The following is a 12,387-nucleotide window of genomic DNA, read 5'->3' as shown; positions in this document are numbered from 1 at the left end:
AAATTTCCCTCCTGACATTCAAGGCCCTTTACAGTTTGGTCCCTAACCTGTATTCCAAATCTCATCTCCACCAGTTCCTCCCCTCCCCTCCATGTCCTTCAAAGTAACTACCCACTTAATCACCAGTCCCTGAACACAAACATAACTAGCATTCAGTGCCATATTCTCTCCGATGTGTCCTTCTTGACTCCTTCAAGCTCTTATGTTTCCCGATGGCTCTTCTCAGATATTGTCTTGTGTATTTCCCTCTATTTCCTCTCAGAAATGGCCTCATCCTGAGTCATTCCACTCACCACTCTAAGAGATGTTTGTTCTTCATCCTCTTTGGGTCTTAGTAGTGCGTGCCAATTTCTCTCCTCGGTTGTGAGTCCCTCAAGGAATTATCTGAACAGAAGGAAGCAAATATATGAGAGAGGCTCCAAACTTGATTACTTTTAAGACCAAAACACAATGGAATGGGGCATCTGTTATGTGGTTGCATGAAAGTCACTTGCAGTCGGAGCATGTCATGATAGCCAAACAGTAGCACTCACCTGTCTTTATCTTGCTTTCAGGATTAGGCAAGTGAAGACGCTGAGAAATCTGAAGAATGTTCCCAAGGAGTGATCTGGCTGTCACTCACTGGGTTCTGAGGAGCATGAGGAAGCTCTTTCTAGTGTTTTCTCTCCTGCTGTCCCAAGCAGCTCATCTGGAAGGCAGAAAGGACAGTCAGTTCATCTGGAAAACAGGTGAGTCTGTCCTGGATCTTCATTTGTCCCACAGTCATGTGGGAGAATATTCCTTTCATATTTGTGGGGTAGTGGGCAATACCCAGAGAGCAAAAATAGTTTATATTAAGTTTATTAAAGATTTGTTTTTATATTTGTTATTTATTTGTGTGTATGTATCTGTCTGTCTCTCTGTCTGTCTCTCTCTCTGTCTCTGTCTCTCTGTCTCTCTGTCTCTCTGTCTCTCTGTCTCTCTCTCTGTCTCTCTCTCTCTCTCTCTCTCTCTCTCTCTCTCTCTCTCTCTGTGTGTGTGTGTGTGTGTGTGTGTGTGTGTGTGTGTGTGTGTGTGTATGACTGCAGAGGCTATAAGAAGGTACCATATTACCTGGAGCTTGAGTTAGAGGAGCTTGATTGTGAACTGGTCACATGGGTGCTAGGGACCAAACTTAGGTTCTCAGCAAAAGCAGCAAGCACTATTACCAGGTGAGCCATTTCCCCATTCCCTTAAATTAGATTTTCATTCCCGCTTAATTGCCACCCATGCCAGTGATACTTGTTATCCTTTAGAATTTTTGTGTTATTTTCAACTACAGTTATCTTTTCCTCAGTTATATCTACTTCTGTTTTGCCAACTTTTTCTCAACTGAGAAAGGAAATATGATATCTGAGTGGTGCTATCGCTTCAGCTGAAAGACTTTGAACCAGTTTTGTATATATCTTTCTTTCAAGGTTCAAACCCATTAGCTCTTTATTGTCAAATATCCTCCAGTACAGATTATTTATATGTTGGCTTGGGAGCAGGAAGAATTATCTAACACAGGCTGGAGAGATGACGCATCGGTTAAGAGTTCTTGAAGTTCTTGCAGAGGACCCAAGTTCAGTCCCCTTTCCCACTTCATGTTGCTTACAACCAACTGCATCTCAAGCTCCAGGGGATCCAACACTTCTTTTGACCTTCAGAGGCTCCCACATGCACACACACACACACACACACACACACACACACACACACACACACACACACACACAATTTTTAAAAATCTTAAAAATAATTATCTGAACAACTTTGCTTATGGGTGGTGACTACAGAGTCTCCTTACTGCATTTAGAGACCCTTAGCTATCTTGTGTACAGTTGCTTATTCATTTATGTGAAAGAATTGATTTCAACATTTCAAGCTTATATGTAACTTAAACTCTCTAACTATATCCTTAATTTGCCTGTGTAAAAGATTTGTTCATTTCCACTTCCAACTATAATAACTTAATAACTTAAATTATGAACCCCAAACATAGGGTTGTTACTCTCACATGGCTCTTTGTATCTCTAATGCTTTCTTCGTTATGGATTTTAATTTTCTTCAAGTTTCACAATAAGATCATTTACAACATTTATTACTGTTTCAAGAGTCCATTCTTGCAAGTGTACATAACTTATATACTTAATATCCTGGAAGGGGAATGTGGTGGTGGAGAAGATCTATGATCCTCACAGAGTTTTCATTTTGGTCTCATCATCTGTAAATTAAATAGACTGTGAACATATTGTCACCATGGAAATATATATAAAATGGATATTCATAATATTTAAATGACTTTGCAAAAATGAAAGTGAATTATGTTTCAAAGTATATTAAGTAAAAAATCCCAGTTCCATTAGAGATACAGTCTGGAGAAAACTTAATTGCATTAAAATATCTATAAATTAATTTAATTGTGGCCTCCAATACTACATTAGTGATCTGTGTTTTCCCCCCACATAGTAGTACTGCCAAGCTTTGGAGATAGTTTTTAATTCAATATTGCATTTCTGTAAAGGGGACTATATTGTTTAATCTTAGAAGTCAAGTGTTTTGTTGGGGAGGGGGAGTTAGTGTGTGGAGACCAAGATCAGCTTAATTTCTTATTGTCCTACAATTTACTAGTTGGGGTAGTATGACTACAATTACACTCCAGGAATCATCCTATCTCTGCCTCCCCAGTGTTGAGATTGCAAATGTGTGTCACTGTGCCTGGTCTTTGTGGCTTCTGGGGAATCTAACCTTGACCTTGACCTTGGCAAGCTCTTCCCAAAATGAGCCATCTCATCAATTCAAACTTTATCTGGCTACCTTACTGTCTGATGTTCTCTGAGAAATGCAATTAAAATGGAAAGTAGCAAATCTGCAGCATTAATGAGATGTGTTAGGAAAATGAGCTTATTTAGAAGAAAATTTATGTGTGTGTTTTCTAAAAGTAAGCAAATGAGTTTCTGGAGGGAAATCTTTCCAGAAGACACAAGGCATTGTTCAAAATAAACATCCAAGTGTATGTTTTCATTTTCTGTAGTGACTACTGCTCCTCTCTTTCTAAGCCCGTGGTTCTCAACCTTCATGATACTGTAACCCTTTAATACAGTTCCTTGTGTTGTGCTGATCCCCAACCATAAAATTATTTTCATTGCCACTTTGTAACTGTAAGCTTGCCACTGTTATGAACTGTAATGTAAATATCTGTATTTTCTGAAGGTCTTGGGTGACCCCTGTGAAAGGGTTGTTCAATCCCAAAAGATGTTGCTACCTATGATTTAGAACCACTATTCAAAACTAAAGTATTAGTACATGACCATCAACTTCAAAAGGAGAAAAATGTCAACAGTGAAAAACTAAAAGCAAAACTCTAGACCATGTGACCCACACACATCTCTTTTGTACCTTTAAAAAATTGTCCTTGCTTGTGTAAATATATATGGTTTCATACAACTGAATTTTTACATGTTTTTGAAGCTAGCATTCATCATTTCATGATTTCTTGATGAATAATATATATTAGGTTGCACATGTTAGTCTCATCTTTTAAAGGTTGTGTAATATTCTTTTGTGTTTTTGTTTAATTGCTTGGCATCTCAGTGGTTTCTATTTTTGCTATTATACACAATGCTGATGTGGATAAAGTATAATTTTAAAGGTAAGAATTAAGTTATTATGAGAAGTTATCACATACTGTGCAACAATTTGGAGTCATAATATTTAAAGTTGCCTTCAACACTTTTGTTTCTGATATGCCCATTTGCTTGGAGGCAGGTGCCAGTGAGTGCAGGCACACACATGTCGCAGGCAGGTACCTGCGTGTGTGTGCACACGTGTGTGCCTGCACACACACACACACACACACACACACACACACACACACACACACACACGTTTATTATACTTCATATGAAAAACTTTTGTTGTTGAAATTATTTACATTTTTTACATATGTTATCAGATCTATAAACACAGATGAATACAGGTCTGATGTAATCTGGAATTTGAACAAATTTTCTGGAGACACATGTAAATATATTTTACACTAGAAACCTGGCAATCTTCTTTCTGGTTTATATTGGATGCCATCCATTTAAAGTCCTCCTAATCTTCACTGTTTTCTCCCTAATCAAAAGGTTAAATATCAGTTTACTTCATCTAAAATAAAGGATTTTCTGGGTAAGTCTTGGCTTTGGAAACACATTGGACTGATGATAGAGAAGATCATTCTATGTTGCTAAGGATTGCTGTACTAAGGGAGCCTGGTAAGTTCAGTTTGTAGAGTCACCGATCTGCCAATACTTCCCAGCACCTGGCCTCACCATGAGGACATCCCATCTATATTGTCAGGCAGCCCATCACCCATGCCTGAGAAAGAAGGATCTGTCCATCAAGCAGGTCAGATAAGAATTGAACTTGCTTAATGTGTTAACTTTAAATGTGTAGCTATTTGTAAGTACCTGCTTTGTTAATGGGGATGGGACCGAAGTCTCTGAAGCCATAAGAAGTTCTTGCTTCATATGTTTTTGATAGTGGTTTTGAGAAGTGTGTTCATTTCATTAATATTTGCTGAGTCCTTTATTATGGGCAATGTTGCAAAGGTGCAAAATGCTTTTTAAAAATGAGAATAAGCCGAGCGTTGGTGGCACACGCCTTTAATCCCAGCACTCAGGAGGCAGAGGCAGGTGGATCTCTGTGAGTTCGAGGCCAGCCTGGTCTCCAGAGCCAGTGTCAGGACAGGCTCCAAAGCTACACAGAGAAACCGTGTCTCGAAAAAAAGAACAACAAAAAAAATGAGAATAAATCAGATCCTCTCTTCTCAGAAGGAACAGTTAGAAAATATGTGCTATAGTCAGAAATGGTAAGGAGTAAAGCATGACAGCAAGGTGGGGTCAATAGAGACTGGGAGCTTGAGTAGGTTGTTTCTGGACCACTTCATTGAGGAAGTGGCTCTATATAAAAGACTCAAGGCAAGTGAAGCAAACAGCTATGGGTATGAGAGAAAGTAGGTATAGATGGCAAGCATGGGGTACTGGGGCAGAAGCCCAAGGTGGTGCTCTTTAAGCACTAGGGAGGAGCTGGATAATATGATAGTCTTCACTTTTAAACTTAGTACTCAGGAGACAAGGACAGGTGGATCTCTATGAGTTCAAAGTCAGATTGATCTACAGAGTGAGCCTCTGGCCATCACAGGTGACACAGTAACATCCTGTCTTAAAGAAACAAAACAAAAACAGGTCCATGAGGAGACCAGCATGCTGGAGCAGAAAACACAGGGGTGGGGGAGTGACAGGAACCCAGAACAAGAAGGTAACAGGACCATGTTAGCCATGTCCTCATCTGTCACAGCTGTAACTCTGGATCAAACAGAAAGATGTTGGAGTTTATAGAAGCATGACATGAGCTGAAATTCTTTCCAGTAAGATTTGAATGAAATCATTGTGGGAAGACTTGAAAAAGGGCAAGTCAGAGAGACTGGTTAGGTGATGCTAATGACAAAGAGAGTACAGAAGCTTGGACCAAGGTCATAGAAGTGAAGCTGGTATGAAGAGATTGAATTAAAGATATATGTAAGAGCAGACTTAAGTATATAAGATGTATTGAGGGCAGAGGTATCCAGGGAAAGATATATTTAAGAACAGCTTGTTTTTTTTTTTTTAGGGACAGATTTGTCTAATAACCAAGTATGATCTCATCTATGCCTCGAGGCACTTCTGCTTCTTGCAGATGGAGAGTGTTACCTGCATCCATGGATACAGCAAAACATTCTAAAGTGATCAAGGTAGCACCCACCCCTGAACATAATATCAGCCCTTAAAACAATCTTTAGGACCTAGGCTGAAAAGCCTGACTTAAGGTAAAACCACTGGTGTGGTGTCTTAGTTTTCTGTTGCCATGGCAAAACAACCTGACTAAGGCAACTTATGAAAGAAAGCATTTAATTTGGGCTCATGGTTCCAGAGGGTTAGCGTCCATGACCATTATGGTGGGAGAGAAAGGCAGTAGGCAGGCAGGCTGGCAGACAGACAGGTAGGCAGGGTGCTGAAGTTGTAGCTGAGAGCTTGGGTTAATCCAGAAATGTAAAGCACGAGAAAGAGAGACAAATGGTAATGACTTTTGAAACCCCAAAACCCACCCTTAGTGACATATCTTCTCCAATGAACCCTCAACCCTATCTTTACCAAATAGTTCCACCAACTGGGGTCCAAGTATTCAAATTTATGAGCCTATGGGAGCTGTTTTTACAAAAACCACTACAGGTGGGAAGGAGAAGCACAATAGAGGTACTGACTTTGCCTTGATGAGTGAAGTGAATCAGTTGTGTGGGGGAGTTAATTCAATGAAACTTAACTACCTTAGTGCTTGCCACTGAGCATGAAGACTTGAGTCTGCAGGACCCACATGATGGAAAGAAGGAAATATCTAAATAACTTGCCTGTGTTAGTTGTCCTCTCTTCTCCATGTGAGTTGTGGCACCTCTCTCTCTTTCTCCACACACACACACACACACACACACACACACACACACACACACACACACACACACTAAGTAAAACTTTAAAAGGAAAATTAAGTCATTTCTTCTGTGCTGTAGAGGAAACAGAGTGTGCTGTGAGGTGCTTAGCATCCACCACATTTATGTTTTGACCTTGTATGAAACTCATACCCCGGTATCAACAACAATGTTGGATATACACAATTTGAACACAGGAGAGAGATGGTGGATATGCACCAGCAAAGAGGTTAAAATTAAATGTAGCTTTAGAAATGCAGATCTGCACCCAGAATTTGTGATCCCGAATATGTAGAGAATAACATTTTGATTACATCCTTCGGGAGCCAAATGACATTAAAAAATCATGGTGTTAAAATGCACGTAACATAAACTTTACCATTTTAACAGCTTTAAAGGTGTAAAATTCAGTGAGATTTAGCACACTTGCAGAAAGCCAGAGCCTTCACTGGATACCTTGTTCCAGAACATTTTCACTAGCCAATATCACATTTTACAAGTGAGCTTATAAAAAGACAGGAAAACAAATTTGGTTCTTGATAATAAAATTTGAATGAAAAAAAAAGTTCTGTAGCTATTTCCTCATGGTTATATTTAAAAATTGTTAGTTTTTGTCAACATGTAATAAGCTCTTTTAGTAATATAAAATAAATTACACTAGCATAGTAGGAAGAACCAATGTGTTCTTTCTACAGGGAGGCACCCCCAAACATGAGTATCTACAGGGGAGAGTTAACTCACTACTCTGATCCCCCATTATCAATCTTAAAATGAGACCATTAACATTTTGTGGGATGATTTTCAATAGTAAAGTGAAATACTGAAATATACATTAAAAACTGGGTACTCAGTATTAGCTACTGTTATATCTGTCTCTGTCTCTTTTACAATTTCTTCTAAACAAACAATGTATTTGTGTTTGTGAGGTGATGTTGCCTAGGAGGCTGTAAGTCACTTGACCTGAGTCTTAGGAACCCATCTGGGGTGTTCTGCATCCTTAACCACTGAGCCATCTATCCAGCCCCCATTTCTATCATTATTGTGTAATAGTCTCATCTACGTTTCTGTGTTTTGAAGTTTTATGTAATTTACATCTTTAATGATTGACAATTCCACGTATTTTATTAAGAAATAATTTTAGACTTTCAGAAAGTTCAATTCCAACAGCTCTTACATGATAAATGAGAGAATAATGACCTCCATTCCATGAGCAAGGTAAATAAAATAGGATTATTCATTTGGAATAAAAATACATTATGTCAATGACATTGCAAAAGAATAAAGGATCTTATCTATGTTCACTGTTACCATAGCTTAAATAGTATTTTCAGCACTACAATATTATAAGGAAAATTACATTATATATATATTGCACACATACATCCTAAACTTCAAGAGTCTTAGAGAAAACAAAATGTTCTTAGAAGAAAGATTTTGTTTTAATATCTGTTAGAAATCCATAAAATATTTCCTCTGGGAATTAGATTAAATTCAAATCATTTTAATTACTTCTGAGGACATTAGATCATTCAAGGGGCATTTATTTAATAGACCCTTGGTGGTGGTATTCTTATAATATCAGAAAGACTTAGCATATATAGTATGGGTTTTACTGCTAGAAGTTATAGCTATTTGTCCTTAAAGACCTCAAGCACTAATTTTATAATGTTCCTAAGAGGTAAGAGAAAAATCAATATTGTGTAACAAAACACATTATGCCACTATTTCTTTGTAAATAGAACTAAAGTGTAGACTTTATGGCAACAGGAGATTTTGCTGTTTCGGGGTAGCTCAGGTAACTGGAACACACATAACTAATTATTGCATAAGCCCTCTTGTACCTTAAGTGAAATGTGGAACACTCTCTCTCTCTCTCTCTCTCTCTCTCTCTCTCTCTCTCTGTGTGTGTGTGTGTGTGTGTGTGTGTGTGTGTGTGTGTGTGTGTGTGTGTGTGTGTGCCTGTATATTTTGCTGTCACTTCATTTCAGTATGTGTTTGATCATGTTCTGTGAAGGGGTTTAACTCTTATTTAAAAGGAGACAGAATGCACACCTTTAATCAGAGCACTGAGGAGGCAGAGGCAGGTGGATTTCTGTGAGTAGGCCAGCCTTGTCTACTGAGTGAGTTCCAGGACAGGTTCCAAAGATACACAGAGAAACCCTGTCTCAAAAAAGAAATGAAATAAAAGGAGACAGAATAGATATGCATGGCTTCCAGGCACTCACCACTTCACCTGAGCACCTCCCTATTTCCAAGTAACACACTCCTTATTAGCTTTTGGTTTGTGTGCACCTGATACCTGCCATGGATCTGTTCCGAGGCCAGTGGAGGAGGTCTCTCTCATCTCCTTCCTCATTTTTCCTTATTGTAACCCTTCTAAATATTTTTATTAAGCTAGTTCAGCCAATGACTATTTTCTATGCAGATTCCCTCTGTTGAGCCATACTGTACTGCTCTTCATTCTTTACTGTTTAGCTCTTTATGGATACATGAAAAGCTGCCTCCCATGTGTTTCCCTTTTGCCTCATTTTCTTGGAGCCTGCTGCTGCTTTCCTCCTAATGTTACACTCAGTACTAGAAGTTACTGGGTATTGAGGGGCAGATCTAAAGATTCCACAGCATTCTCTCTGCTTGAATGCCTTCCCAGAGCCTCCATCCTGATTCAGCTGAAGTCCAGCAAGGGTGTCAGGTGTGAGTGAATCCTCATCCGTGCTTCTCCAATCCCTGTCTAGAGCTTCTGTTTCTCCCTTGTTTTACTTTCCATGTCTGCTGACGTTATCCTCTAGTGTCACTCGCAGGGTGTGTTGACAGTCATTTTTCAAATCCTTTCATATTGGAAAGGGTTGCTTGCCATATACTGGAATGATAGCTTGTGTGTGGGTTGGGTTTTTTTTGTCAAGTTGACACAAGCCAGGATCATCTGGGTAGGCTCAGTTGAGAAAATGCCTCCATCAGATTGGCCTGCAGGTGAGTCTGGGGCATTTTGTGATTAATGGTTGATGTGAGAGGGCTCAGACAACTGTAGGCAATGCCATCTTTTGGCAGGAGATATCTATATCTATATCTATATCTATATCTATATCTATATATCTACTATCTATATATCTATATCTATCTATATATCTATCTCTATATCTATATATCTATATATATCTATATCTACTATCTATATATCTATATCTATCTATATATCTATCTCTATCTCTATCTATATCTATAAATATAGATATAGATATAGATATCTTGATTGAACCTAAGGCCTTGTCAATACCAGGCAAGGGTACTAAGTGAAGCTGCAATTCCAGCCCTCTTTTTCTTTTGACTTTGGAGACACAGTCTCACCAAGTTGCCTAGGGTGACTTGAAGCTCAGGCTGTAGCCCAGCCCAGGCCTAAAGTGCGGTCTTTCTTCCTCATCCTCCTGAGTATCTGAGATTACAAGCTTGTGCCTCTTGGCCTGATTCTTTTCAATATTGTAACATTCCAGATCTTGTAATTTAAGTTTATAACATATTGTACATATTCTGAAAGTGTTAAACTGCCTGTGTTTCATAAACATAACACCTTTCTGTTAACAGGGCTTTTATTCTCATTTGATTGTATGTGTTTTGTGTGTTCCCTACACCATTATCTCTTACCCGTGTCCGCATTCCCAATTTATTCATTTATTAATTTATTCACTGATGGCTTCTGGGGTGTGGAACCCTTAATTCTCCTTGTTGATTGTCTGCTTATTCAGTTTTTTCACAGTATCAATAATGAAGTCTTTAGACAATTAGCTGTTCTCTGTTTTGATCAGTTCTTGAAGTTTGTGGCCAGGACTTCTAAACTGATGAGCTGGCATTGTTACTGGAGATGGGTTCCTTACAAATCCAAATCCAGTTATTAATTAAAGCTCTTTACCCCGGGACTGTGTCATTGAAGGTGACATCTAAGGTATAACAATAGAGATGTTTCCAAATAAACTGTCTTGGAAACCACAGGTTCTCATTTATCCCTTGTATGAAGATCACATAGCTTGTGGTCCCTACTGACTGCAACTCTGCAGGTATGTTTACTCAGCCAAGTATGTTTTTATTTTGTCTTAAGAACTTCATCTTTCTCTGTTTATTCGAGACACATCAGGGGTTTCATATAAGTGACACAGAGATTATAATCATGTCCCAATTCTCTGTTGCTACATAAATTCACCCAAATATAGCAGCTTAAAGCAATAGTGTTAATTTTGTTCACACATTGAGGTTCTGTTTGGCTAGTGTTCCGATAAGTGTCCAGGACCTGGGTTATCTGGGAGGATTGCCTACCACCTAGCCTGTGAAAACTTGGGTAGCTGTGTTTAGGACAGCAGGGGATCTTTAGTATCTCTGTTTCCTGTGTGATTTCTTCATACAGAATCTTCTAGGAAGGGAGGATTATAACAACAACGCTGCAGGCCTCCAGGCAAATCTCCACAGGGAAATATAAGGAGGTGTATAGTTTGTTTCAGTTCAGCTTGGAAGTCAAGCTTTCTCACCTTTACTATGCCCCATCACTGACAAATGTTTCTAAGAAGACTGCACTCCATTTCTGGATAAAGATATCGAAATATTTTGAGGTGTGTGTGGGGGGGTGCACATGTTGGTTTTCACACACTTGAAGGCCAGAGGATAGCTCAGCTGACTTCCTTAGCCATTGTCCACCTTTTTTTTTTTTATTAATAGAAGGTCTCTTGCCCAGTAGGCTGAGGCTAGCTGGTCAGTGGGCTCTGGGGATCCTTCTGTCTCATGTCCTCAGCACTGAGATTGTAAGAACATGTTACCACAAATGATTGTTTTTGTTTGTCTGTCTGTTGTTTCCTACCATGGGTTTTGGGGATCAAACTCAGATCCTTGAGCACTGTAGTGCCTGAGATACCTTTCCAGCTCCTCAGACAAGCGTTTAATCCATCTTTATCCACCACTTGTGTTCACATTAGTTAGTGAAATGTGACATCGGCTGGTACTCCTCACCACAATGAGTGGCCCTTTATGGAGGCTACCACAGTTGATCACAGTGAGCAGGCTTTGTCAAAGGGCCACTTGATGCCTCCTGAAACAAACCATCCTTACACAGACCTCTTAGTAAAGGGCAGGAAGAGAGCCTCTCTGAAGGACCTCAGCTTTAGTGCCCTCTTCTCTTTCCAGTGGGTGTCTGATCCTTACCTTCTATTTTGTTTGCTTAGCTCAGAAATGTTCTCTTGAGGAGCTGAATTTTGCTATTTTCCTGCAATGATCGGACAAAGGACAGAAGGAAGGGTCAAGAGGTCAATTCATTCCATTTACAGACTTTTAATTAGTGTTCATTTTGAGACACAAGGGTAATTCTTCTATAGCACCTCTAATCCCCAAGCCTTCTTGGGTTCTGTAAATATAAATTCACATTTCATGGTCAGCATTCTTCTCTGTAGATACTTAGTCTCCAGCTTTTTTCTCCATGTCAAGAGGTGTAGAGCCCTGTCTCTGTTCTCCAACTCCCGGGTCCATTTTTCCTACGGTGTTGTCCCTCACTATACTTTACTGGCATTTAGTGGAGTAAGGGAAGGGCTTGGTACTATACATACCTCAAGCTCCTACCTTTGCCTCTGGTAATGAGAAGTTTTCTCATTAGATTGATAGTCTGGAATGCAAAACAGTTAAAATGGGTTAATCTTATGGTAACTGATTCAGTTACTCACTTTGAGCTTTTATTACAAAAATATGCCAGTAGTTAAATAAACTGGCCAATACTCCTTGCTCAAGTAAAACCAATCAGACAATAATACCTACAACAGAACTGGGGTTGGGGAGATAGTTTAGTCCTAGAACCTACTTGAGAACACAAGTGTGGTTACATATGTCTTCTTAGCACTGAGGAGGTAGAGACA

General features: G+C 39.2%; 1 protein-coding gene across 1 annotated transcript in view; it reads left to right on the top strand.

Annotated features, from left to right (window-relative positions):
• The first annotated feature begins 589 nt into the window (after window positions 1–589).
• Window positions 590–12,387, top strand: part of Thsd7b (thrombospondin type 1 domain containing 7B) — a 706,540-nt gene continuing 694,742 nt past the window's right edge. The window contains exon 1 of the mRNA XM_027417733.2: window positions 590–728. Coding sequence (XP_027273534.2) covers window positions 590–728 — 139 coding nt within the window. The remainder of the gene's footprint in view (window positions 729–12,387) is intronic.

The sequence above is a fragment of the Cricetulus griseus genome, chromosome 5 (assembly GCF_003668045.3).
Source record: "Cricetulus griseus strain 17A/GY chromosome 5, alternate assembly CriGri-PICRH-1.0, whole genome shotgun sequence".
In the NCBI taxonomy this organism is placed as follows: domain Eukaryota; kingdom Metazoa; phylum Chordata; class Mammalia; order Rodentia; family Cricetidae; genus Cricetulus; species Cricetulus griseus.
Note: the sequence above shows the minus strand (reverse complement) of the source record. Positions and strands in the feature narration are given on the sequence as shown.